Here is a 26,757-nt window from a genome sequence, read left to right as displayed (position 1 = left end):
TATCATACAGTTTAATACACTTTAATACACAATTCCAGCAGACTGTGACCTGTAGGTATATTATACAGATTTTACAATATTTGTACAGATGTGTACAAATGTTGCCATGCTCAGCTTTGCCACAATGCTTCCTATTCAAGGCAAAGCTGGCACGTTTAGTGTGTCCACAACTTTGACGTGCCTGAGAAAAAGCACACGCCGTAGGAATACATGGGGCTTTGAGTAGTCAAACCCGCTGCATACCGCGGCACCTGTGCCTGCGCGGGTTAGATGTATGCAGCTACATTTATAGTTACTTTACAGATAGTCTAGTAACTGCTACTGCTGGATTCCAGCAAATAACCTCTCTACATGCTTTCTATTCTAATATGGCATCTGAGATCAGGAGGGAGGGCTTTTATGCATACCTCCCAACTTTGTAATCCTATGAAGAGGGATCCCTCATGCGGCGAAGCCGTGCGCTCCCGTAAAGGGAGCGAAAATCGGGACAGTTGGGAGGGTATGTTATATGTGCTCCAAAATACATGAGATCTCAGATTTACAAGAAAATAAAGGTTTGCCTCATATTCAGATAAGGATTTGGTGGGAGGATCTGTCCCGGGACCTGATTGTTTTATTTTTTCACTACAGTTCCCCAAAATCAGCGATTTCACATTCCCCTGATCTGAATCTTTTATCTCTAGTAGGCTTAGCCTTTTTATGCAGACATAAATAGTACAAATTAACATATTTTACACTAAACAAACTTGCTTGTGTGTCAGCATTAGCTACGAAAACTGTTAATTATGTGAGAATAATATTAAGCAAAATATTGCATATGTAAAGTAAAATTTTCATACTTAGATTATTATATTCTTATGGTGTTTCAAATTATGAAAAATAAAACCTTGCCTGTAAAACCCCAATTCCCAAGCATTCAAGATGATTGATCTAAAATGCATTACTTGGTGCAAGCTGGCATTAAAAATAAATGTGACCTTGTATGATCCAAAAACTTGGATCCTCCAAACTGTGGCCTATAATTATGAAAATATAATGACTGCAAGATAAACTGCAGTTTCCTATATAAAGTTATAAACATCCAGAGTGAAACATTTTTGTAATTTGTACAAAATTAGGAACATGAAAAATGATGTATACTTTGAAGGAAAGTATGCACACTCCTACTGTAAATGTAAAATGTTAAGTCTTATGATTAGCAGAAACATAGAAACATAAAATGTGATGGCAGATAAGAACCGCTTGGCCCATCTAGTCTGCCCAGATCTACTGTACATTTTAAAAATTATACTCAAAATGTAATTTTCCTTATTGAGAAAGCTCTATAAAAACATAATTTAAGCTCAGTTGAGTGACTGCAACATTTTATTTAATAATTTCATTACTTAATGGTAGTTTCTCCATTTATATTTTTGTTAGTCTGCCATATTCCGTTTACTTTGTTTTTAAACATCCATTAGTGCTCATGTAATTATTGCTCTTAACTGTGACTGCAACTGTCATTGAAAAAATGTAAAATATCTCTGATGCTGAAGTTATTAAATAGATAATATTTGAATGTTATTTATTCATTTCTTTTTAAACTCAGCAGCAGTGATTATAAGAATGTTTTAGTGTATTTTATTCCACACTTTCATCAGGTTTACAAAAGAATGATACACCTACCAGATTTAAATAGCCATCACAACCATTTGCAAAAGGCACGCCCCAAACACAGCAACTGACTCTTGGCAGGTGGTGCCTATTGGATAACATCATCACTGTGAGCCACATGAGCCCTGTCAGCGAAGCATGTCATGTGATCAAACCCACATCAGGTTTAAAAAAACAACAACACAAGAGGATACAGGATAGCACAATGATAATAACAATGTAACAATAAAACAGGCAGCATATATCACCCTACTGCACCTGGTGTACCGAGGCCAGACCCAACAATGCATACTGTAGCTAGTTTCGAAGATCAGACAAGATTGGGAAGTCCAGTATGATGTGGCTGTAGTTACAGATGGTGAAAAGCACACCCTTAGAGACCTTAAATACATACATCAAATATGCTAAGCACTGGAACCTACATAAAAGCCTTGCAAGATTCACTGGTTAACTAACAGGGATTCAGTATTTACTGGTGACTGGGCCGGGGGCAGGGTGCCATCTGCCCCCAGGCCGGTACACTTTAAATTTTACAGGGCCGCTCACAGCGGTGCTCTGTATATATGTGGCTGGCTTTGGGCAAGAGGCAGGCAGAACATCAGCTGCTGTAGATGCAACAGAGACAGTAGGACAGTAGGACAGTAGGGAGATATGCAGGAAGGGCTGGTAGAAAAGCTGAGGCCATTTGATTGTATTTGTCAACCCACGATAAAAGTTGCCAACCAGCACCTTGTTGAGAATGCCGCACCTTGAGCTGTGTGTGTGTGTGTGTGTGTGTGTGTGTGTGTGTGTGTGTGTGTGTGTTTAAAAACTACCATGTGGTGATGGCTATTTAAATATGGTAAGTGTATCATTCTTTTGATGACAGTATTTATTAAAATGCACGGAAAAAAAAATTGTTATAATTGCAGCTGCTAAAATCTTTACTGAAGTGCCGTACTGTGAGGACTTTTACCTGATGCATTTATTGCTGTGAGGTCATCGGGCAAAGTCACTGAGGTATTGTGCATGCTGGTTCAATTGTTGCATTATTTACATATATATGTTTAATTTTTTTCACCAAAAACTTTCTGTTTTGTGATTTTTTTTACATAAATTTTTCAACTTTTATTTGTGTTTTTACTTTATTTTTTATTTTATACATGTATTAAATTGTGTTTATAATTTTAAATACATAGATAAACTAATCCTTGAAAATAAGAGCTAAAAAACACAATATTGCGACTGAGAGAACTGTTCCAGGGGAGCTGATGGGGAAATGTCATTTTTGAAGAAACTGCATGGTAACTACAGCAAAAGGTGCAAATGTATAGTACAATTTTCATTGGCCAAAATGCAATATGTCCATGACCATATTTGCAAAGATAAACAAAACTATCCCTGTTTATGGGTGTATTTATCCCATTCATTTAAATATATTTATACACACAAATAAATAATAGGAAGGTGCTCCATCGTGCATGAATCTGTATTTAAAAGAATCATTTATTTCAGCTGTTTCACAAAAGGTTAAGCATCACGTACCACAATAGGCGGTAACATCACCATCAGTATAAATCGCACAAGCATATCCAAGGGACAATACTGCACCTTTGTACAGCTGTCCTCGCGTTAGGCCATGCCCCTATGCATTTCCATCACTGGGCTCTCAGAGGGCTGACAGAGGGCTCTCTGACCGGAGTGACAGAATGCATAGAGGCGTGGCACTATGGAGCACCTTCCTATTATTTATTTGTAGAGATTTGACCGGCTTTGGATACGGACAGTGTGGAGGAGACGCTGACCGAAATATCTACAGTGCACAAAGACCGGCTTGGATTTGCAGTGAACAAGTGGTCTGGTCAGAATATAATTACAGCTATTTTAGGACTTGTTCCACAAACAGACTGAGGACTTCTGTGTGCACCTCCAACGGTGCGGCACTCAGGGCACAATAACCTCACACAAGAAGCATGTATCAGCTTATCAACATTTCAGTTTATAATGACTGTTTTTACCTTCTTGTGTAATGTTATTGCACCCTGAATGCCGCACCTTTGGAGGATTTGTGATGACTATTTGTGGAGGCACTGGGTCAAGTATTGTGAATAACATGAGTGCCGGACCCTTGGCTCTATATCTATCTATCTATCTATCTATCTATCTATCTATCTATCTATCTATCTATCTATCTAAATATAATATATACAGTATATATATATATATATATATTAAAAAATATATATATATGCAGAAGAAGGTAGGCGACACTCTGAAGACTTCACGGATTAAAGTAGCTTTAATGCATTAAAGCTACTTACATTTGTGAAGTCTCCAGAGTGCTGCCTACCTTTTCTCCATATGTAAGGTTTTGCTCACCAAGGTTCATTCCAAAGGTGCTCGATGGGGTTGAGGCCAGGGCTCTGTGTGGGCCAGTCAAGTTTTTCCACACCAAACTGATCAAACCATGTCTTTATAGTTCTTGCTTAATGCACTGGGGCACAGTCATGTTGGAATAGAAAAGGGCCTTCCCCAAACTGTTGCCACAAAGTTGGAAGCATAACATGTCCAAAATGTCTTAGTATGCTGGATAATTAAGATTGCCCTTCACTGGAAAGACGGGGCCGAGCCCAAACAGTGAAAAACAGCCCCATACCATTATCCCTCCTCCACCAAACTTCACAGTTAGCACAATACAGTCATACAGGTAACATTATCTCTGTATCCGCCAAACCCGGACTCGCCCATCTGACTGCCGAACAGAGAAATGTGATTCGTCATGCCACAGAACACGTTTCCACTGCTCCACAGTTCAGGGTTGGTGTGCTTTACACCACTGCATTCGATGCTTGGCATTGGACTTAGTGATGTGAGGCTTGCATCCAGCTGCTTTGCCATGGAAACCCATTCAATTAAGCTCCCGCCGCACTGTTTTTTTTTTTTTTTGCTTCCATTAATGCTCGTAACTCTTCAGCTGTGGAAACAGCATAGCGTTGGCGACTTTTACGCACCATGCACCTTAGCAGTCGCTGACCCTGCTCTGTGATTTTACATGGTCTTCCACTTTGTGGCTGAGTTGCTGTTGTTCCTAAATGCTTCCACTGTCTAACAATATAACTTACAGTTGACCGTGAAATAACCCGCAGGGATGAAATTTCATGAATCGTCTTATTGCAAATGTAGCATCTTATCACAGTACTACGCTTGAAGTCACTAAGCTATACAGAACAACCCATTTTGTATCACAAATGTTTGAAAATGGAGACTGCATGGGGATTTTATACACCTGTGGCAATGGGTCTGATTGAATCACTCGAATTTAATAATTAACAGATGTGGACAAATACTTTCATCCATATAGTGTATGTTTTAAAATAAGACTTTACTACATAAATACCAATGTGAGTTGTTATTATCTTACCTTTGAAGAAACAGTCTTCATTGTGAACCATGATTATTTTCTTATTTCTTTGGCAGGCTGCTCTATGAACTTCACAGTGATTCTCATAGAATTCTCCATCTGAGCCACAAACAGGCTTATAATGTGGTTTACAACGTTCCATGCATGCACACTCTGCTTGCCCAGTTTCTCGGCTTACTATGCAGTGTCTTCCAAGGCCGCAGTACTTATTTTCACAAGTTCCGTGCCCATCCTGCTGACCAAAGAAACCTTAAAAAGAAAAAAGAAAAACTGAGTTGAGTTGTTGCTTCACGATAAAACATTAAAACGTTGATAAGACAAAATAAAAATTTAATAACCTCTGCTATAATATTATATATGCATAACAGTTCCCATTTGGTAACCCCACTCTTCAATTTATAAATGATGCATTTTGTGGAAAAATTTATTGTTTGAAAGTTTTCTTTGCCACAATCTCAAGAAAGTGAATGGAATGTTCAGGTAGAACAGTGGTGCAAAGTATAATGGAGTACAGTAGCTTAAAGAACCCTCTGTGTTCTTGAGTCTCATCTCAAATGACAACTAAATAAAAAAAATTGGAAAAATGTGCTCTTTTTAGGAGCATATAAAAATAGGTCATGCATTATTCTATTGGATTTAGGGGCTAATTCAGCTAGCCCTTCAAAAGTGCGGAAATCGCATGTTAATGGGGGAGGGGGGGGCAGGACCCGGCATGCAGGGCAGACTTGCCCTGTGCTGAGGCATCCCCCCGCATGTTAGAGAAAAGGGTTGTAGTTGTACAATTTCCCGCACAACTACAACCCATGCTGAATTAATTCACAAAGATAATTTCAAATTTCTGTGAATTACTAATTTTGAATAAAAAAACACTCTCTATTTGTTATCATTTATAAATCAATGAATAATATTTGTATAAGTGTTACAGTATATGTAAGCAGTGCCATAGCAGTGGTCAAATGCTCCGTTCTGGCTTTCCCCCTGAGTGCCTGGTCCTGCATGTTTGTCAACAAAAAATGCCTTGTTAATAAGTCAAGTTTTTCTTTCAATGTTTTAATAAAGTAAATATTGTAAAAAAAATAATAATGCATGTATCCCCTGTGGGATACAACTTGTAAGATGTTTGTACTCGCTGCTCACCATTGGCATTTCCTTTCTCGTTGAGCAGGAATATATATATATATATATATATATATAAAAACAATGTACGGACCGGCACTCCTCCTGTTTGGACTCAGTCGCTCCGGTGCCTCCAGAACACATGTGGTATAAACGAGCAAAATAACTGCGGCACTCAAAGACTTGATGCAAAAGTAGTGATGTATTAAAAATAACACCTGAACTCCAACGTTTCGGGGTTGGCACACCCCTTTGTCAAGGATAAGCAGCAATAAGGTGAGAGAGAAAGAACTTACCTATATACCCAGGAGAAGCCCGCTGTGTGAAAGAACGCCGCCCCGGGTTCCGTTCCCGGCGCCCAGGTCCGGCGCGCACCATGTGCGTCATTGATGACAGGAAGTCGGGTTGTCAAGGTAACCATGACGCCCGGCGATCCTGTCAGCTGACGTGAAAGAAACAGAACAAAATACTAGCAGTACCACTCGTGAAGCAAGACCCAGGGATCAAGAGGGAGGAAACATGCAGGAGAGCCTGCATTGGGAAATTCTGCACGTCAGTTATAGCGCTGGCAGCGCTGTATCTTAAAGTTGCAGCGAATCATGGCTTGTTATGTGATGTATAGGGGACACAACTCCGTTGTGGCAAACCCTGCATTGATGCTGTAATGCTGATGAAAAGAATATCATCCTGCTGTGATAAAGTGTACTGAGCACTGATCGTGGGCTTATCTGTCGTGCCAGACATAACTCACGACTGTGGTGCTGTGAGACATAACTCACGACTGTGGTGCTGTGAATGAGTGTTAAAATAATCCACATGGGGAGATTCATTTTAAATTATAGAACTCCGCAGGATTGATTAAATGCCGGAGAAGTAGTGTGTGGTGACGGCGTGATGTAAGTGAAAAAGAATTTTCTCGAGTACTAAGACTCCACAACTTAGGTTAAATGTCCAGAGACAAGACTGAAAAATAATCAGCTAAAAAGGTGATGTATCCTAGACTTGGGTGTCGGGTGATGACAGTGTGACCGTGTGTGAACTGTGTAGAAAGCAGGTGACAGATGATAGTACTTAATCGCTCTGACGGCAGAAGATTCCAATGTAAAAGGTGCCTACTGGATGATAGATGCAGTATAAGAAGAATGAGATAGAAAAACTGTAAGCTTAAAGAGATATCAAGAGTTATAAAACATCGTCTCTTGGGAAAATCCATGGAGACGGAGCAGCTGGTTCAAAGTCAGACCTCCCTTATAAGAAAACATTTCACGGCATGATTTCGTTGAGACCGTGGGGGTTAATGGTGTTCAACCGGAAAATCCACTTGGCTTCTAACTTCCACAGGAGTCCGTCCCTGTCACCTCCTCTGCGATTTTTGGGGACGTGATCAATCACCATCTGTCGTAGATCGTTTAACGAATGTCCTTTCTCCAAAAAGTGCTTGGCCACTGGCTGGTCAGAGCCCTTGCCACTGGTCGCCTGTTTAATGGCCGACCGGTGGAGGGCCATCCTCTCTCTGAGAGACCTGATCGACTTGTCCACATAAAGTAACTTGCACAGACAGCTGATTATATATACTATGTGTGTCGATGTACACGTCAGTACATGATTGATCTTATATATGCGGTCCGAGTGGGGATGTTTGAAGAACGTGCCAGTGATCATGTGTGCACACGTAGTGCACTTGGGGCACTTGTAACAGCCCGGTGGTCGTTTAAGGAAACTGCTGGCCTCCCTTGTCTCTGGGTGGAAGTCCGTGATGTCAGCATGGACCACTTGGTCCCTGATGCTCTTACCCCGGGTGAAACACATGAGGGGGCGCTTGTGGGCCAGTCCTTGGAGGCTTTCGTCAGTTGAAATTACCGGCCAGAGGGCTCTCACTGCCCTTGGTAAAATCGTGCTGACCGTGTTGTGTCGACTAACAAACGGAATTAATGCCTCCTCTGTCCTATTCTGACTCGACAAAAGGTCGCTTCTGGGCCTCATCAAGACCTCTTTCTTTTGTTGCATTAACTGGTCCAGATTATATCCTCTAGTTACAAATTTCTGGATCATGGCGTCCAGTGTCGCTTCCACCGTTGAACGGTCGCTGATGATTCTGCTGGCTCTAATCATCTGAGACCTCGGTAACCCTCTCTTGAGGGATTTGGGGTGGTGGCTATTGGATCTCAGGAACGTGTTTTTGTCGGTCGGTTTGGTGAATAGTCCAGTGGTGATGCCATTGTCCTTTAGAGTGACTTTGACATCCAGGTAATTGACCGAATCATAGCTGGATTGAAATGTGTATTTAATAGGTGAATTTCTGGCATTGATGGCACTCATGGTATCCTGGAATTGACGTTCCGTTCCTGTCCAAATCAGAAAGAGGTCATCTATGAACCTGGTGTACATGAGGATGTTGGCAGCAGTTTCTGGGACATTGAAGAAGATCTCTTCTTCTTCCTGGAACATGAAAATATTCGCTACCGATGGGGAGACATTGCTCCCCATGGCACACCCGTTTTTTTGGCGATAAAACTGGCCGTTGAATAGGAAGTAATTCCTGAGGAGGGTTAGTTCCAATAATCGCATAAACAGATCTGAGTCGATGGTCTCCATTTTCTCTCTGTTCAGGAACCCTTTTATCGCTAGAAGTCCTTCCCTGTGAGGGATACTGGTGTATAAACTACAAACGTCCACCACACAGAGGAGAGATCCTGGTGGAACGTGCTCTATCGTCCCCAACCTGTTGAGAAACTGGGTGGTATCTTTAATGTATCTATGATGTTTAGATACCATCGGTTGAAGTATAGCGTCCAGAAACATCGATATAGGCTGGAATATGGAGTTTCTGGCCGATATTATGGGTCGGCCTAGGGGGAACTCCTGGTTCTTATTAACTTTGGGGACCGTGAAGAACACCGGGACTACCGGATGGCTCTGTTTTAACGACATACACAATTTTGAGGAAATTGTGCCCTTGACTTGGGCCTCATTCAAAAGCTCATCTACCTCCCTTTTGTACCCCGCAGTGGGATCTGCCGTTAATATTTCATATGTCGCTTCATCGGATAACTGGTTGTAGATGTCCTGTTTGTAGTATGTCAGATCTAGAACCACAACCCCACCCCCCTTGTCGGCGGGGCGAATGACCACATCCTCATAGCGGCTGAGATTTTTTAACGCTATCTTTTCTGATCTGGACAAATTGTACTTAATGCGTGGATCTGCTTGATGAAATTTCATAACTGATTGATCCAACAATCTGTTAAATGTAGTGATCGAAGAGTTGGAGGAGTGGGGGTCAAAGGATGACTTGTGTCTTTCACTGATGAATTGTTGTTGTATGGGATCTGTGGTGTTACTCCATATTCCAGCCTATATCGATGTTTCTGGATGCTATACTTCAACCGATGGTATCTAAACATCATAGATACATTAAAGATACCACCCAGTTTCTCAACAGGTTGGGGACGATAGAGCACGTTCCACCAGGATCTCTCCTCTGTGTGGTGGACGTTTGTAGTTTATACACCAGTATCCCACACAGGGAAGGACTTCTAGCGATAAAAGGGTTCCTGAACAGAGAGAAAATGGAGACCATCGACTCAGATCTGTTTATGCGATTATTGGAACTAACCCTCCTCAGGAATTACTTCCTATTCAACGGCCAGTTTTATTGCCAAAAAAACGGGTGTGCCATGGGGAGCAATGTCTCCCCATCGGTAGCGAATATTTTCATGTTTCAGGAAGAAGAAGAGATCTTCTTCAATGTCCCAGAAACTGCTGCCAACATCCTCACGTACACCAGGTTCATAGATGACCTCTTTCTGATTTGGACAGGAACGGAATGTCAATTCCAGGATACCATGAGTGCCATCAATGCCAGAAATTCACCTATTAAATACACATTTCAATCCAGCTATGATTCGGTCAATTACCTGGATGTCAAAGTCACTCTAAAGGACAATGGCATCACCACGGGACTATTCACCAAACCGACCGACAAAAACACGTTCCTGAGATCCAATAGCCACCACCCCAAATCCCTCAAGAGAGGGTTACCGAGGTCTCAGATGATTAGAGCCAGCAGAATCATCAGCGACCGTTCAACGGTGGAAGCAACACTGGACGCCATGATCCAGAAATTTGTAACTAGAGGATATAATCTGGACCAGTTAATGCAACAAAAGAAAGAGGTCTTGATGAGGCCCAGAAGCGACCTTTTGTCGAGTCGGAATAGGACAGAGGAGGCATTAATTCCGTTTGTTAGTCGACACAACACGGTCAGCACTGTTTTACCAAGGGCAGTGAGAGCCCTCTGGCCGGTAATTTCAACTGACGAAAGCCTCCATGGACTGGCCCACAAGCGCCCCCTCATGTGTTTCACCCGGGGTAAGAGCATCAGGGACCAAGTGGTCCATGCTGACATCACGGACTTCCACCCAGAGACAAGGGAGGCCAGCAGTTTCCTTAAACGACCACCGGGCTGTTACAAGTGCCCCAAGTGCACTACGTGTGCACACATGATCACTGGCACGTTCTTCAAACATCCCCACTCGGACCGCATATATAAGATCAATCATGTACTGACGTGTACATCGACACACATAGTATATATAATCAGCTGTCCGTGCAAGTTACTTTATGTGGACAAGTCGATCAGGTCTCTCAGAGAGAGGATGGCCCTCCACCGGTCGGCCATTAAACAGGCGACCAGTGGCAAGGGCTCTGACCAGCCAGTGGCCAAGCACTTTTTGGAGAAAGGACATTCGTTAAACGATCTACGACAGATGGTGATTGATCACATCCCCAAAAATCGCAGAGGAGGTGACAGGGACGGACTCCTGTTGAAGTTAGAAGCCAAGTGGATTTTCCGGTTGAACACCATTAACCCCCACGGTCTCAACGAAATCATGCCGTGGAATGTTTTCTTATAAGGGAGGTCTGACTTTGAACCAGCTGCTCCGTCTCCATGGATTTTCCCAGAAGACGATGTTTTATATCTCTTGATATCTCTTTAAGCTTACAGTTTTTCTATCTCATTCTTCTTATACTGTATCTATCATCCAGTAGGCACCTTTTACATTGGAATCTTCTGCCATCAGAGCGATTAAGTACTATCATCTGTCACCTGCTTTCTACACAGTTCACACACGGTCACACTGTCATCACCCGACACCCAAGTCTAGGATACATCACCCTTTTAGCTGATTATTTTTCAGTCTTGTCTCTGGACATTTAACCTAAGTTGTGGAGTCTTAGTACTCGAGAAAATTCTTTTTCACTTACATCACGCCGTCACCACACACTACTTCTCCGGCATTTAATCAATCCTGCAGAGTTATATAATTTAAAATGAATCTCCCCATGTGGATTATTTTATCACTCATTCACAGCACCACAGTCGTGAGTTATGTCTGGCACGACAGTAAAGCCCACGATAAGTGCTCAGTACACTTTATCACAGCAGGATGATATTCTTTTCATCAGCATTACAGCATCAATGCAGGGTTTGCCACAACGGAGTTGTGTCCCCTATACATCACATAACAAGCCATGATTCGCTGCAACTTTAAGATACAGCGCTGCCAGCGCTATAACTGACGTGCAGAATTTCCCAATGCAGGCTCTCCTGCATGTTTCCTCCCTCTTGATCCCTGGGTCTTGCTTCACGAGTGGTACTGCTAGTATTTTGTTCTGTTTCTTTCACGTCAGCTGACAGGATCGCCGGGCGTCATGGTTACCTTGACAACCCGACTTCCTGTCATCAATGACGCACATGGTGCTCGCCGGACCTGGGCGCCGGGAACGGAACCCGGGGCGGCATTCTCTCACACAGCGGGCTTCTCCTGGGTATATAGGTAAGTTCTTTCTCTCTCACCTTATTGCTGCTTATCCTTGACAAAGGGGTGTGCCAACCCCGAAACGTTGGAGTTCAGGTGTTATTTTTAATACATCACTACTTTTGCATCAAGTCTTTGAGTGCCGCAGTTATTTTGCTCGTTTATACCACATGTGTTCTGGAGGCACCGGAGCGACTGAGTCCAAACAGGAGGAGTGCCGGTCCGTACATTGTTTTTATACATAGTGGAGTACCCCCTGGATACCACCAGAGTTATTCCAAGAGGGACAAGGCACCCCCACGTTCAGACCTCAAGGCGACAGCACTGCAGTTTGCACCTAGGACCACGGTCCTACTCACGAGTGATTTTTTCTTCCACATTTTGGTCACGTGATTCCCTTTTCACGGGAACAGTGACACTCACCATTTGAAGTTGGTGTCACGATGAGTTCACCGTTTGATGGAGACCAGGGATGCAGAGGCATGCAGGCAGATCTATCAGAACAGTTCAGCTACACTGATGATGATGCGGAGAGATTACGATTCAAGGAACAGCTGGAAAGTCAAGAAAGATCGGGGACCAACGAGGATATCTACCACAGATTACTCAAGTTAAAATGCCGTGAGATAGATTATCTACTCCACGGAATCACACTATCGGACTACCACAGGGATAAGATGATCCCAAGGGGTTTTAGGATCCGTAATATGCCCACCATAGGCCGGTATAACCCGGATTTTTGCAAGAAATGGGTGGGCATATTAAATAAATGTAGTCTGGATCTGATGTTATTGGTTGTGGAGGAAGCCAGTAAGGAATTGGCGCTCACCCGAGATAAAATCACTAAAATGGAGGCCGAGCACCGCACTACCTTACAGAACGACGGCCACCAAGATTGGTTACTTAAACTGAAGAATCAGTGCGAGTTGTACAGGAGAGACCTTATCAAATTCAAACGCAACAAAATACAGATAGTAAGAGATGACTACGACACGAACAGAGTGTATAGGTGGCTGATGGGGGGCCCTCCAGGTGAACAGAAATCCCAGCAACCTAGGACCAAACAAGGTTGGCGCAGGAGACGGGAACTCCAACTAGGCACCTCTGCCACTTCTAACAGCGACAACGAAGTCACCACACTGGATACAGATGGCCCATCGTCTTCTGGCAGTATCCCTTTAGGAGCACGCCCAAAGAAGGGCACAGAACCAGAAACACCAAAAGGTCGGCGCGGCCGCCCACCCGCAGATCCAAACAAAACGTCAGGATCCAAAGGTCAAGGTGCCACACGGAATCGCTAGTCTTTAACTTATCACACCGGGTACTCACAGTTGATGAAGTCAAGGTCCTCGAAAAGGGCCTGTCTTTTGTACCCACCACCTGTTTTGATGAACTCACCTGGAAAATCGAATTACATAAGTTCACCCGCAAACTGAGGTTAGGTCAATTTTTTCAACATCAGCCGGCTACCTCTGCCACTAACACCACAGATCCCATACAACAACAATTCATCAGTGAAAGACACAAGTCATCCTTTGACCCCCACTCCTCCAACTCTTCGATCACTACATTTAACAGATTGTTGGATCAATCAGTTATGAAATTTCATCAAGCAGATCCACGCATTAAGTACAATTTGTCCAGATCAGAAAAGATAGCGTTGAAAAATCTCAGCCGCTATGAGGATGTGGTCATTCGCCCCGCCGACAAGAAGGGTGGGGTTGTGGTTCTAGATCTGACATACTACAAACAGGACATCTACAACCAGTTATCCGATGAAGCGACATATGAAATATTAACGGCAGATCCCACTGCGGGGTACAAAAGGGAGGTAGATGAGCTTTTAAATGAGGCCCAAGTCAAGGGCACAATTTCCTCAAAATTGTGTATGTCGTTAAAACAGAGCCATCCGGTAGTCCCGGTGTTCTTCACGGTCCCCAAAGTTCATAAGAACCAGGAGTTGCCCCCAGGCCGACCCATAATATTGGCCAGAAACTCCATATTCCAGCCTATATCGATGTTTCTGGACGCTATACTTCAACCGATGGTATCTAAACATCATAGATACATTAAAGATACCACCCAGTTTCTCAACAGGTTGGGGATGATAGAGCACGTTCCACCAGGATCTCTCCTCTGTGTGGTGGACGTTTGTAGTTTATACACCAGTATCCCACACAGGGAAGGAATTCTAGATAAAAGGGTTCCTGAACAGAGAGAAAATGCAGACCATCGACTCAGATCTGTTTATGCGATTATTGGAACTAACCCTCCTCAGGAATTACTTCCAATTCAACGGCCAGTTTTATCGCAAAAAAAACTGGGTGTGCCATGGGGAGCAATGTCTCCCCATCGGTAGCGAATATTTTCATGTTCCAGGAAGAAGAAGAGATCTTCTTCAATGTCCCAGAAACAGCTGCCAACATCCTCATGTACACCAGGTTCATAGATGACCTCTTTCTGATTTGGACAGGAACGGAACGTCAATTCCAGGATACCATGAGTGCCATCAATGCCAGAAATTCACCTATTAAATACACATTTCAATCCAGCTATGATTCGGTCAATTACCTGGATGTCAAAGTCACTCTAAAGGACAATGGCATCACCACGGGACTATTCACCAAACCGACCGACAAAAACACGTTCCTGAGATCCAATAGCCACCACCCCAAATCCCTCAAGAGAGGGTTACCGAGGTCTCAGATGATTAGAGCCAGCAGAATCATCAGCGACCGTTCAACGGTGGAAGCGACACTGGACGCCATGATCCAGAAATTTGTAACTAGAGGATATAATCTGGACCAGTTAATGCAACAAAAGAAAGAGGTCTTGATGAGGCCCAGAAGCGACCTTTTGTCGAGTCGGAATAGGACAGAGGAGGCATTAATTCCGTTTGTTAGTCGACACAACACGGTCAGCACGGTTTTACCAAGGGCAGTGAGAGCCCTCTGGCCGGTAATTTCAACTGACGAAAGTCTCCAAGGACTGGCCCACAAGCGCCCCCTCAAGTGTTTCACCCGGGGTAAGAGCATCAGGGACCAAGTGGTCCATGCTGACATCACGGACTTCCACCCAGAGACAAGGGAGGCCAGCAGTTTCCTTAAACGACCACCGGGCTGTTACAAGTGCCCCAAGTGCACTACGTGTGCACACATGATCACTGGCACGTCCTTCAAACATCCCCACTCGGACCGCATATATAAGATCAATCATGTACTGACGTGTACATCGACACACATAGTATATATAATCAGCTATCCGTGCAAGTTACTTTATGTGGGCAAGTCGATCAGGTCTCTCAGAGAGAGGATGGCCCTCCACCGGTCGGCCATTAAACAGGCGACCAGTGGCAAGGGCTCTGACCAGCCAGTGGCCAAGCACTTTTTGGAGAAAGGACATTCGTTAAACGATCTACGACAGATGGTGATTGATCACGTCCCCAAAAATCGCAGAGGAGGTGACAGGGACGGACTCCTGTTGAAGTTAGAAGCCAAGTGGATTTTCCGGTTGAACACCATTAACCCCCACAGTCTCAACGAAATCATGCCGTGGAATGTTTTCTTATAAGGGAGGTCTGACTTTGAACCAGCTGCTCCGTCTCCATGGATTTTCCCCGAAGACGATGTTTTATATCTCTTGATATCTCTTTAAGCTTACAGTTTTTCTATCTCATTCTTCTTATACTGCATCTATCATCCAGTAGGCACCTTTTACATTGGAATCTTCTGCCGTCAGAGCGATTAAGTACTATCATCTGTCACCTGCTTTCTACACAGTTCACACACGGTCACACTGTCATCACCCGACACCCCAGTCTAGGATACATCACCTTTTTAGCTGATTATTTTTCAGTCTTGTCTCTGGACATTTAACCTAAGTTGTGGAGTCTTAGTACTCGAGAAAATTCTTTTTCACTTACATCACGCCGTCACCACACACTACTTCTCCGGCATTTAATCAATCCTGCGGAGTTCTATAATTTAAAATGAATCTCCCCATGTGGATTATTTTATCACTCATTCACAGTACCACAGTCGTGAGTTATGTCTGGCACGACAGATAAGCCCACGATCAGTGCTCAGTACACTTTATCACAGCAGGATGATATTCTTTTCATCAGCATTACAGCATCAATGCAGGGTTTGCCACAACAGAGTTGTGTCCCCTATACATCACATAACAAGCCATGATTCGCTGCAACTTTAAGATACAGCGCTGCCAGCGCTATAACTGACGTGCAGAATTTCCCAATGCAGGCTCTCCTGCATGTTTCCTCCCTCTTGATCCCTGGGTCTTGCTTCACGAGTGGTACCGCTAGTATTTTGTTCTGTTTCTTTCACGTCAGCTGACAGGATCGCCGGGCGTCATGGTTACCTTGACAACCCGACTTCCTGTCATCAATGACGCACATGGTGCGCACCGGACCTGGGCGCCGGGAACGGAACCCGGGGCGGCGTTCTCTCACACAGCGGGCTTCTCCTGGGTATATAGGTAAGTTATTTCTCTCTCACCTTATTGCTGCTTATCCTTGACAAAGGGATGTGCCAACCCCGAAACGTTGGAGTTCAGGTGTTATTTTTAATACATCACTACTTTTGCATCAAGTCTTTGAGTGCCGCAGTTATTTTGCTAGTTTATACATATATATATATATATATATATAGGTTTAGGTTGGAGGATATATATATATATATACACTGCTCAAAAAAATAAAGGGAACACTAAAATTAAACATCCTAGATCTGAATGAATGAAATATTCTTATTAAATACTTTGTTCTTTACATAGTTGAATGTGCTGACAACAAAATCACACAAAAATTATCAATGGAAATCAAATTTATTAACTCATGGAGGTCTGGATTGGAGTCACACTCAAAATTAAAGTGGAAAAACACACGACAGGCTGATCCAACTTTGATGTAATGTCCTTAAAACAAGTCAAAATGAGGCTCAGTAGTGTGTGTGGCCTCCACGTGCCTGTATGACCTCCCTAAAACGCCTCGGCATGCTCCTGATGAGGTGGCGGGTGGTCTCCTGAGGGATCTCCTCCCAGACCTGGACTAAAGCATCCGCCAACTCCTGGACAGTCTGTGGTGCAACGTGGCGTTGGTGGATGGAGCGAGACATGATGTCCCAGATGTGCTCAATTGGATTCAGGTCTGGGGAACGGGCGGGCCAGTCCGTAGCATCAATGCCTTTGTCTTGCAGGAACTGCTGACACACTCCAGCCACATGAGATCTAGCATTGCCTTGCATTAGGAGGAACCCAGTGCCAACAGCACCAGCATTTTGTCTCACAAGGGGTCTGAGGATCTCATCTCTGTACCTAATGGCAGTCAGGCTACCTCTGGCAAGGAAATGGAGGGCTGTGCGGCCCCCCAAAGAAATGCCATCCCACACCATTACTGACCCAGTGCCAAACCGGTCATGCTGGAGGATGTTGCAGGCAGCAGAACGTTCTCCTTGGCGTCTCCAGACTCTGTCACGTCTGTCACATGTGCTCAGTGAGAACCTGCTTTCATCTGTGAAGAGCACTCAGTGCCAGTGGTGAATTTGCCAATCTTGGTGTTCTCTGGCAAATGTCAAACGTCCTGCACGGTGTTGGGCTGTAAGCACAACCCCCACCTGTGGATGTCGGGCCCTCATACCTCCCTCATGGAGTCTTTTTCTGATCATTTGAGTAGACACATGCACATTTGTGGCTTGCTGGAGGTCATTTTGCAGGGCTCTGGCAGTGCTCCTCCTGTTCCTCCTTGCACAAAGGCGGAGATAGCGGTCCTGCTGCTGGGTTGTAGCCCTCCTACGGCCTCCCCCACGTCTCCTGATGTACTGGCCTGTCTCCTGGTAGTGCCTCCATGCTCTGGACACTACGCTGACAGACACAGAAAACCTACTTGCCACAGCTCGCATTGATGTGCCATCCTGGATGAGCTGCACTACCTGAGACTTCATCTCATGCTACCACTAGAGTGAAAGCACCGCCAGCTTTCAAAAGTGACCAAAACATCAGCCAGAAAGCATAGGAGCTGAGAAGTGGTCTGTGGTCACCACCTGCAGAACAACTCCTTTATTGGGGGTGTCCTGCTAATTGCCTATAATTTCCACCTGTTGTCTATTCCATTTGCACAACAGCATGTGAAATTGATTGTCAATCAGTGTTGCTTCCTAAGTGGTCAGTTTGATTTCACAGAAGTTTGATTGACTTGGAGTTACATTGTGTTGTTTAAGTGATCCCTTTATTTTTTTGAGCAGTGTGTATATGTATGTATATATATATATATATATATATATATATATGTATATATATATATATATATATATGTATTTATACACACACACATTTGTAGAATAAAAATATTCCATTCAGGCACGCACCCATTAAAGCAGGCTGTTTTAATAAAGTTTCTTAAAGTGCAAAAACGACATTGTCGACGTTTTAATCCCTCAGAATTTTCTTCAGGAGATAGCAGCACAATGAACCAACCACCAAGCATGGTGGATGGTTCATTGGCTGCTTGGTGGATGGTTCATTGTGCTGCTATGTCCTGAGGGATTGAAACGTCAACCATGTCTTTTTGCACTTTAAGAAACGTAATTAAAACAGCCTGCTTTAATTGGTGAGTGCCTGAATGGAATATTTTTATTCTACAAATATAATTTTGTGTTTTGGACTAATTGTCCTTATTGGAGCACCCTATTGTTTACAACACTATTGGAGAGTGCAGACACTTGGAACTATATATATATATATATATATATATATATATATATATATATAATATGTTAAATCAACTGTTCATGTTAAAGTAAAACTTCCAAACAGTGTTATTTTAGTTTTTCTTTTTTTGTTTAAAAAAACTGTCTATATTCGAAAGCGATAGAATTTTGCTGTGCCAATATTTCAAAATATAATTGAATTAAAAAATATATTTCACTGTGACTTAATGTTGTTCATTCACCCAGCATAGTGCCTAATAGCTTTCTAACAGCCTGCTGTTAAACAGACATGACATATAATACTATGCTCATTTTGTATTTGCAGATAATTAACCTTGATAGCCAGGGAAATTTTGAGAAGGCTGCCTTATTTGACCGGCTGCTAATGCACTGTTGCCATTACGTGAGGAATGGAAAGAACAAAAGTCATCTGACAGTAATTATGCATGACTATTACCGAATGTGATCATACTGTAGTTAAACATGACTCTTATGTCAAGGTAACATTCAAAACATGCATTCCTAATCATTTCACGAACACCGCATTCACATTTCAGTTCATGTTTTCCCATATGACACAAAAATTTTCTTGGAGTTATTTTCTTCTAGTGTACATGACAACATAGATAACATGATGCTGAGCTAACAACCTACAAAGTTTGCAGTGTTTCTCCTATTACACTGTCATCTTGAAAAATATGTCTGATTTCATTAGCAATCATTGTCTATTTCGTATATCATTTGACCAGTACTAAAACATAAAAAGCTACCTCTGCCCTCCCTTCTTTTTGTTTTTATGTCTGCATTATTTTGTCTACGTTGTATGTCCCTGTTTTATGTAAGCTCTGTTTTCCCTCTTGCCTAGTGCTTCAGTGCACTGTGATGCATTACAAATCAAATCCGGGAATAATAACAATAAAAAGAATAATATCCCAAGAATGTACAAGAAAAAAAATATTGTTGCAAGCATAAACAGTGCTAAAGTATTGGGGCCATCTAAAGAAACTAGCTACAACAGAATTGAAAATACATTAAAACTCAAATTTTATAATGCAATAATAGTCTATACCAGTGGTTCCCAAATTCAGTCCTCAAGGCCCCCCAGCAGTCCGGATTTTAAGGCTATCCATGCTGAAGCATAGGTGACTTATTTAGTGCATCGGTCATTTTGATTGTAACATCTGTGCATGGGCAGGGATATCCCTAAAACCTGAGACTGTTAAGGTGCCTTGAAGACCGCGTTTGGGAACCACTAGCCTATACAGTATATGTAAAAATTTAGATGTAACTCATGGACCCAGAACTCATTTCAAAGGTAAACAGGTCTCATTTCAAAGGTACGACTGCGCTGGATTTGATGAATACAACACTAGTAATAAAATAACAAATTTATTCCTAAAATTGTACAATAGGTAAATAATATCAATAAATTATGCACATAAATAAACTAATAAAAAATGCAAGTGCTAAAATATGGACTAACATTCTATGGGACCACCCAGTTTGCCAGGTAGGAAATTTGGACTTTCTGGAGATGTATGCAATGACCGTTCCTGATGTATTTCCCCTGTGTTATAGTCCAGCTTAAACAATAGTCTCAGAATATAGGCAGGGTCCAAATTAATGGACTAGTTACCGTTAGAGGATATAGTGCTCCGGAATTTGTAGTGGTGAGCTCCTCATGCGTTACGGTTATATGCTGTCCTTTGTATGGTGTTTGCCGTTAAGGATCTGAGCGTTGAGAAGATCGTCACCAGGTGATCCAGGGACCCTAACCAGGAAGTGACTTCAAGGAGGACCGAACCATTCCCCAAGCTTGTCCAGACGATCTTCTCAACGCTCAGATCCTTAACGGCAAACACCATACAAAGGACAGCATATAACCGTAACGCATGAGGAGCTCACCACTACAAATTCCGGAGCACTATATCCTCTAACGGTAACTAGTCCATTAATTTGGACCCTGCCTATATTCTGAGACTATTGTTTAAGCTGGACTATAACACAGGGGAAATACATCAGGAACGGTCATTGCATACATCTCCAGAAAGCCCAAATTTCCTACCTGGAAAACTGGGTGGTCCCATAGGATGTTAGTCCATATTTTAGCACTTGCATTTTTTATTAGTTTATTTATGTGCATAATTTATTGATATTATTTACCTATTGTACAATTTTAGGAATAAATTTGTTATTTTATTACTAGTGTTGTATTCATCAAATCCAGCGCAGTCACACCATCTCTCTCTCCTTTTTGCAACATAACGGGAGTGACTCTCCCTCTTTTTTGTGACTGCAGCTCGGCGAAGCATCTCACACCCTAAGCGCCCAAGTACCTTCGGGTAAATCCATTCTTCTACTCATTTCAAAGGTAAACAGGAGTTGACACACAAGGTGGCAGGGACAGACTGGGGCCTCTTTCCGGCCCTGGCATACGTGCGCACCCACGTGAGAGGGGGCGAGCGTGTCTAGCAAGGGGCACGTGGACACTGCAAATGGGGACGTGCTGTGAGTCAGGGGGCGTGGAGTCACGGCATGCCCTCATATTGCTAAGCAACGGGGCACACAGAAACTGCAAGTGAGGGCGTGCCGCAAGTCCGGGGTCATGGACTCACGGCACACCTCCATATTGCTAAGCAATGGGGCACTACGGGTGGTGGCACAATGGGGCACTACGGGCGGTGAAGCAGCCTTTCCGGATCTCTGTGGACCGGACTGGCCCACCAGCCCTTCTGGCATTTGCCATAAATGCCAGATGGGCAGTCCGGCCCTGCAAGGTGGACAGATTTACAAGCAGTAGATGGCATTGTAAAACAACATCCAACTACAACTACCAGAATCCCATTGCTGTAAAAAGCCAGAAGTGACACCAAATACATCAAAACTAATACTTTTGTACTAGAGGAATGTAGATTAAAAATAAATGAGTAGCAGATGAAATAGGAGTAGCCACAGTCAGTATGGCAGCCACATCCTCAGAAGCGTAGCCACCAAGGAGCAAGTGCTCTTAAATCTTCTCAGACTGCAATGGAGACAGAGATGCACCAGGGCCTTTTTTATATGGGCTCAATGGGCTCTTGCCCAAGGGCCCTAGGAGTATTGGGGCCCTAGGCTGATAGCTGAGGGTCCCCTTTTTCCAGGTGTACCAGATACTTTTTTAAATTGAACTGGTGAATTGGAGAACTCTGACTTCAAAGCAGTTGTCCCAATCCGAGCCTGTTAATTGCTCTTCCCAGTCAGATATATCAAGTTCTGTCTGATTTTGAGTTTTTCTGAAGATATACTCCAAAAGCTGGGACTCTCCCCTTTCAGTAAACACTGGCAGCTTGTCTATACTATGCCCAGAACCCTATATATTAGCCTTCCAGCAGCTGGTCCCTGCTACGGCTCCACACACTGGTATGCAGTTTTATATTTTCGTTGGTGGATTGCTCTGGCTTCTGAACTTTGATACCCAAGTCCCCAGTAACTCCTTAAAGGTGGGACTCTTTAGTTTTTTATGACATTGAAAGCTAGGAAATCGATTTCCAGGAACTGGAGATATCAGCAGTCAAGCAAGCTGCCCTCCCACCGGAAAATTCTCAATATTAAGCCCACTCCACTATCCACCCCTCCTTTGTGTATTAAACACCCCCTACCACTCTGGAAGTCATGTACCAGGGCCCCTTCATTCAGCCCAATGCCCCCTTCTCCAAATTAGTGTTCTCTTTCCCGCCCTACCATCTGTGTAGTAAAGCAGTAATTAGCAGAAATTACTGCTCCAGGTCCTACATGCTGAGCAGAAGATTGAGCATCCCCTACCACCTGTGGGACATTAAAACTGCTGCTGATAGCACCCCCATACCCCTGGAGCATTGGTAGAGGCTCCAGTGTATTGCTCTGCCCAGGGGCCTACACTGCTGTTAAGACGGCCCTGAGATGCATACCAAATCTGATTGCTATAGTAATGTGTCCTGACGATTATTAAAGAGTCCTGAAGCCAATCAGAGAAACAGAGAGCCCGCACAGCATTTAACTACAGGAGTTTCTGGGGAAGACCGAACATGCAGTCAGTGTGAAGACTGTGAATGTGAGAATCTTAGAACAAAACTAGAGAAACCTTTCCAAAAATAGATACTGAAAACATGACAAGGGCATCACAACTCTTATAGAGCAGGTTACCATATTGACGGACAAAGCTGCAATCCTTACAGACAAAGTGGCAAGTCTAGTCACCAATGCTAAACATTTATTAGAGCTTAAAGACTGTTAGATATACTGTAAGTAGCTGTAAGTACCAATCACAGAGCACATTTTGCCATAACTAGGAAATAACATGCCAGACACCCACATAGAATTCAGGAGTGTTCTTATTATTATTATTATTATTATTATTATTATTTATTTTTGTTTTTTTATCTATGGATTCATTTTGTCTATTTCTTTATTTATATTTTGCCACAAGGTTCTGTAGCGTTGTACATAGGGGTAACATATAACAGTTTGCATAGGTAATAATAGATACCATTAAACAGTTGCATAGTCAGTTAGTTAAAGAACTCAGATTACTGTACATAGGGGGTAATTCTGAGCAGGGCCAGATCCAGGGGGGGGGGGGTAGGGGGGCGAACGGGGCGAATGCCCCCCCCCTACCAGTCGTAGCCACGCCGACTTACATGAGGTGGGGGCTGCTGCCAGGTGATGGTGTGTGGCTGCACTGACATGCCTCCCGATCCTCCGTGTCCCTGGGGCCCCTAGCCCCATCTGCCATCATCACAAGCCGTCACCCCACCTTGGGCAGTGTGTGCTGCCCATCGGTGTGTTAGTAGTTACATGTGCCCGGTTGTGTGTGCTACATAAGAAGCACATGTGCAGCCTGGCAATGCTTTGTGTGCTCTTTAGAGCATTAATGGACAGTTGGTATGGGAAGTTGGAGGAGTAATGAGTGTAGGGGAGGAGTCAGGAATAAATAAACCGCCGCCCCCCCCCCCCCCCCATAAAAGAAAAGTCTAGATCCGTCCCTGATTCTGAGTTGATCGCAGCAGCAAGTTTGTTAGCAAATGGGCAAAACCATGTGCACTGCAGGGGGGGCAGATATAACATTTGCAGAGAGAGTTAGACTTGGGTGGGTTATTTTGTTTCTGCGCATGGTAAATACTGGCTGCTTAATTTTTATACTGCAATTTAGATTTCAGTTTGAACACACTCCACCCAAATCTAACTCTCTCTGTACATGTTATATCTGCTAACAAATTTGCTGCTGCGATCATTCAGAATTATGCCCATAATTATGTAGAAACCACAAGAGCTTGCATTCTAGGGCAGGGGATGGGTGGAAGCAAATAGGGAGTGGGGAGATTAGATGTTGGAACTTTAGAAAGAGGGGTGGTAGGTTTTGAGATTCTTATCTCTTTGCTATTATACCAGATTTACTGTTGCACTATTAAGGACAGTCACTGGTACGCATATCAGGTTTTTGATTCATGTTCAGGGAATACTCCAAGCTTCCAAAATTAGGACCTCATTAAGCTTGGATCACTATTGAGACAGAAAGTGCGCTTTTCTCAATCCTGCTTCCGCTATAATACGCATGAAAGGATGTCTTCACAAAAGTGCATATGCAGTCGCATTATTGTGATGCATACGCAGAAATCGAGTACCATTGACAGTTGCGGTTGATCCAGGGCTACTCAGAATAATGAGAATGCAGTCTCACCAGCGCCATTTTTTAGTCAAAACTGATGTCAGATACATACCCCAAAAATGTCCATGATCCACCTGCATTTTTCCAACGCCTCCCCACAAACGCCGTGTAACCTCACGCAAATGGACACTTTCTGGCAACTGCACCTTGCTTGGCCTGAGATTACATTGCGGTTCTGATACACGTGCAGTGCGTATGCAGCGCATGCATGGTCGTCCAATCAGCGGACAATTTGCGATTTTGCAAAATTGCAACTGAAGCTGAATATGCCCCTTAGTACAATACCTGCTGCATGTGTGAGTAATTTGGCTAACACTATATTGCCACACCCAGAGCTGCAATAGATGGCCATGTGAAGGTCTGTTTGAGACTAAGGCATTGGTATGTCTTACACTGCTATTACTATTTTGCTCTCTTCCAAAATCTAGCTATATATATATATATATATATATATATATATACCACATTAAAGGCAAAAATTTCTTTCGTCAAGTCAGCTGAGTGCCGCTGTCTTCTATGCACTATCTAGCAATTGATCTACGGAGGGCACCGCAGCAAGGAATTGTGTTTACCCATTTGGAGTGCCGAGCCTTACTGCTGCATATATATATATATATATATATATATATATAATTATTTATTTGATTTACTACCAGTTATTTATATAGCGCACACATATTCCACAGCACTTTACAGAGAATACTTGGCCATTCACATCAGTCCCTGCCCCAGTGGAGTTTACAATCTATATTTCCTACCACATGTACACGCACACACATTCACGCTAGGGTTACTTTTTTTTTTTTGTTGGGATCCAATAAACCCTCCAGTATATTTCTGGATTGTGGGAGGAAACCGGAGTACCCGGAGGAAACCTACGCAAGTACGGGGAGAATATACAAACTCCGCACAGTTAGCGCCATGGTGGGAATTGAACACATGAACTCAGTGCTTTGAGGCAGTAATGCTAACCGGGTGTAGTATGGTATGCCGGCGGCCGGGCTCCTGGCGACCAGCATACCGGCGCCGGGAGCCCGACCGCCGGCATACCGACAGCGTGGCGAGCGCAAATGAGCCCCTTGCAGGCTCGCTGCATTCGCCACGCTGCGGGCACAGAGGCGCGCTACGCGTGCCACGCTATTTATTCTCCCTCCAAGGGGGTTGTGGACACCCACGAGGGAGAATACCTGTCGGTATGCTGGCTGTTGGGATTCCAGCGCTGGTATACTGTGCGCCGGGATCCCGACAGTCGGCAACCTGAAGACCACCCATGCTAACCATTACACCATCTGTACTGCCCTGTTAGTGCTTATTGCCGAAGAGACTGCTCGGCCCCTTTTCACCTACTGTTTACGAACAGTATACAGTATGTTGGATGTACTGTATGATGAGTCACCTGTCGCACCACGATCGAGCAAACAGCATGACGCAAAAAAAAAACCTTTCAAGACACTAACTTAATAAAGGTACTCATTATCATTGCTTTTTATTTAATATTCACATTTACTGATGTACTCTTTAAAGCTGTAACTAATCATATTAACCATTCTCATTATGCAACAACATTACTGCCTTGCATTCTTTTAGATTAGAATACATTTTTGGTCTAGATAGTCTATTCACCTATTTATATTAGCTGCTCCATCTCATGTGTTTTATGTTGTAAATTATAATGTAAAGCATCTTCATTACTACATTGTCTTCTTTTGCTTCTTATTTCTTCTTCTTTTCATTCAGATCATAACCTGCTCCAGTGAAGCTTACAATCAATATTCCCTACCATAAGGGCACACACATGGTAGCGTTAATTTAATCTACAGCTAATTAACCTTTTATTATTCCTTTGGAGTTTGGAGGGAAACTGTAGCACTCATGGCCAATTCAAATAAACAAAGAGAGAACATACAAGTACAACGCCACACAGATGGGACTGTAGTCGAAAATTTAACCCATAATCTCTCAGGCAGCAATACCAATGCAGAATATCTGCAGGGAAATTATTCTCTATTCTGTGATTCACTACCATGCTTAAAGGTTTAACTACAGAGTCTTAACCTCACCGCCATATTATTTGATTTATAATGCTGTAGTACATTAGCAGTGTTGTTATAATGTAAATTGTCTTCTATTACATTGTGTATGAAACTGCTAACAATGTTCAAGTGTTACTACATTTTATTCCACAGTGACTGTCATTTGATATTGACATTGTACTATTATTTATTTATTTATTACCAGTTTCTTATATAGCGCAGCAAATTCTGTTGCACTTTACAATTCTGTTTAGCTAACATTATTCTACAAGTGTTTCCATTGTACCATTATATTCCAATTATCATCTTGTCATTACATTACTTTACA

The 26,757-nt window shown here is 43.1% G+C and overlaps 1 protein-coding gene across 2 annotated transcripts in view; it reads right to left on the bottom strand.

Annotated features, from left to right (window-relative positions):
- The window catches only part of FSTL5 (follistatin like 5), a 1,009,581-nt gene that overhangs the window by 540,779 nt on the left and 442,045 nt on the right, over nucleotides 1-26,757 (bottom strand). For both annotated transcript variants that reach the window (XM_063920448.1, XM_063920449.1), the window contains exon 4: nucleotides 5,054-5,302. In XM_063920448.1, the coding sequence (XP_063776518.1) occupies nucleotides 5,054-5,302 (249 nt within the window). The remainder of the gene's footprint in view (nucleotides 1-5,053; nucleotides 5,303-26,757) is intronic.

The sequence above is a fragment of the Pseudophryne corroboree genome, chromosome 1 (assembly GCF_028390025.1).
Source record: "Pseudophryne corroboree isolate aPseCor3 chromosome 1, aPseCor3.hap2, whole genome shotgun sequence".
NCBI classification, from domain to species: Eukaryota; Metazoa; Chordata; class Amphibia; order Anura; family Myobatrachidae; genus Pseudophryne; species Pseudophryne corroboree.
The sequence above is the reverse complement of the archived record's forward strand: the minus strand, read 5'-3'. Positions and strand labels throughout refer to the sequence as shown.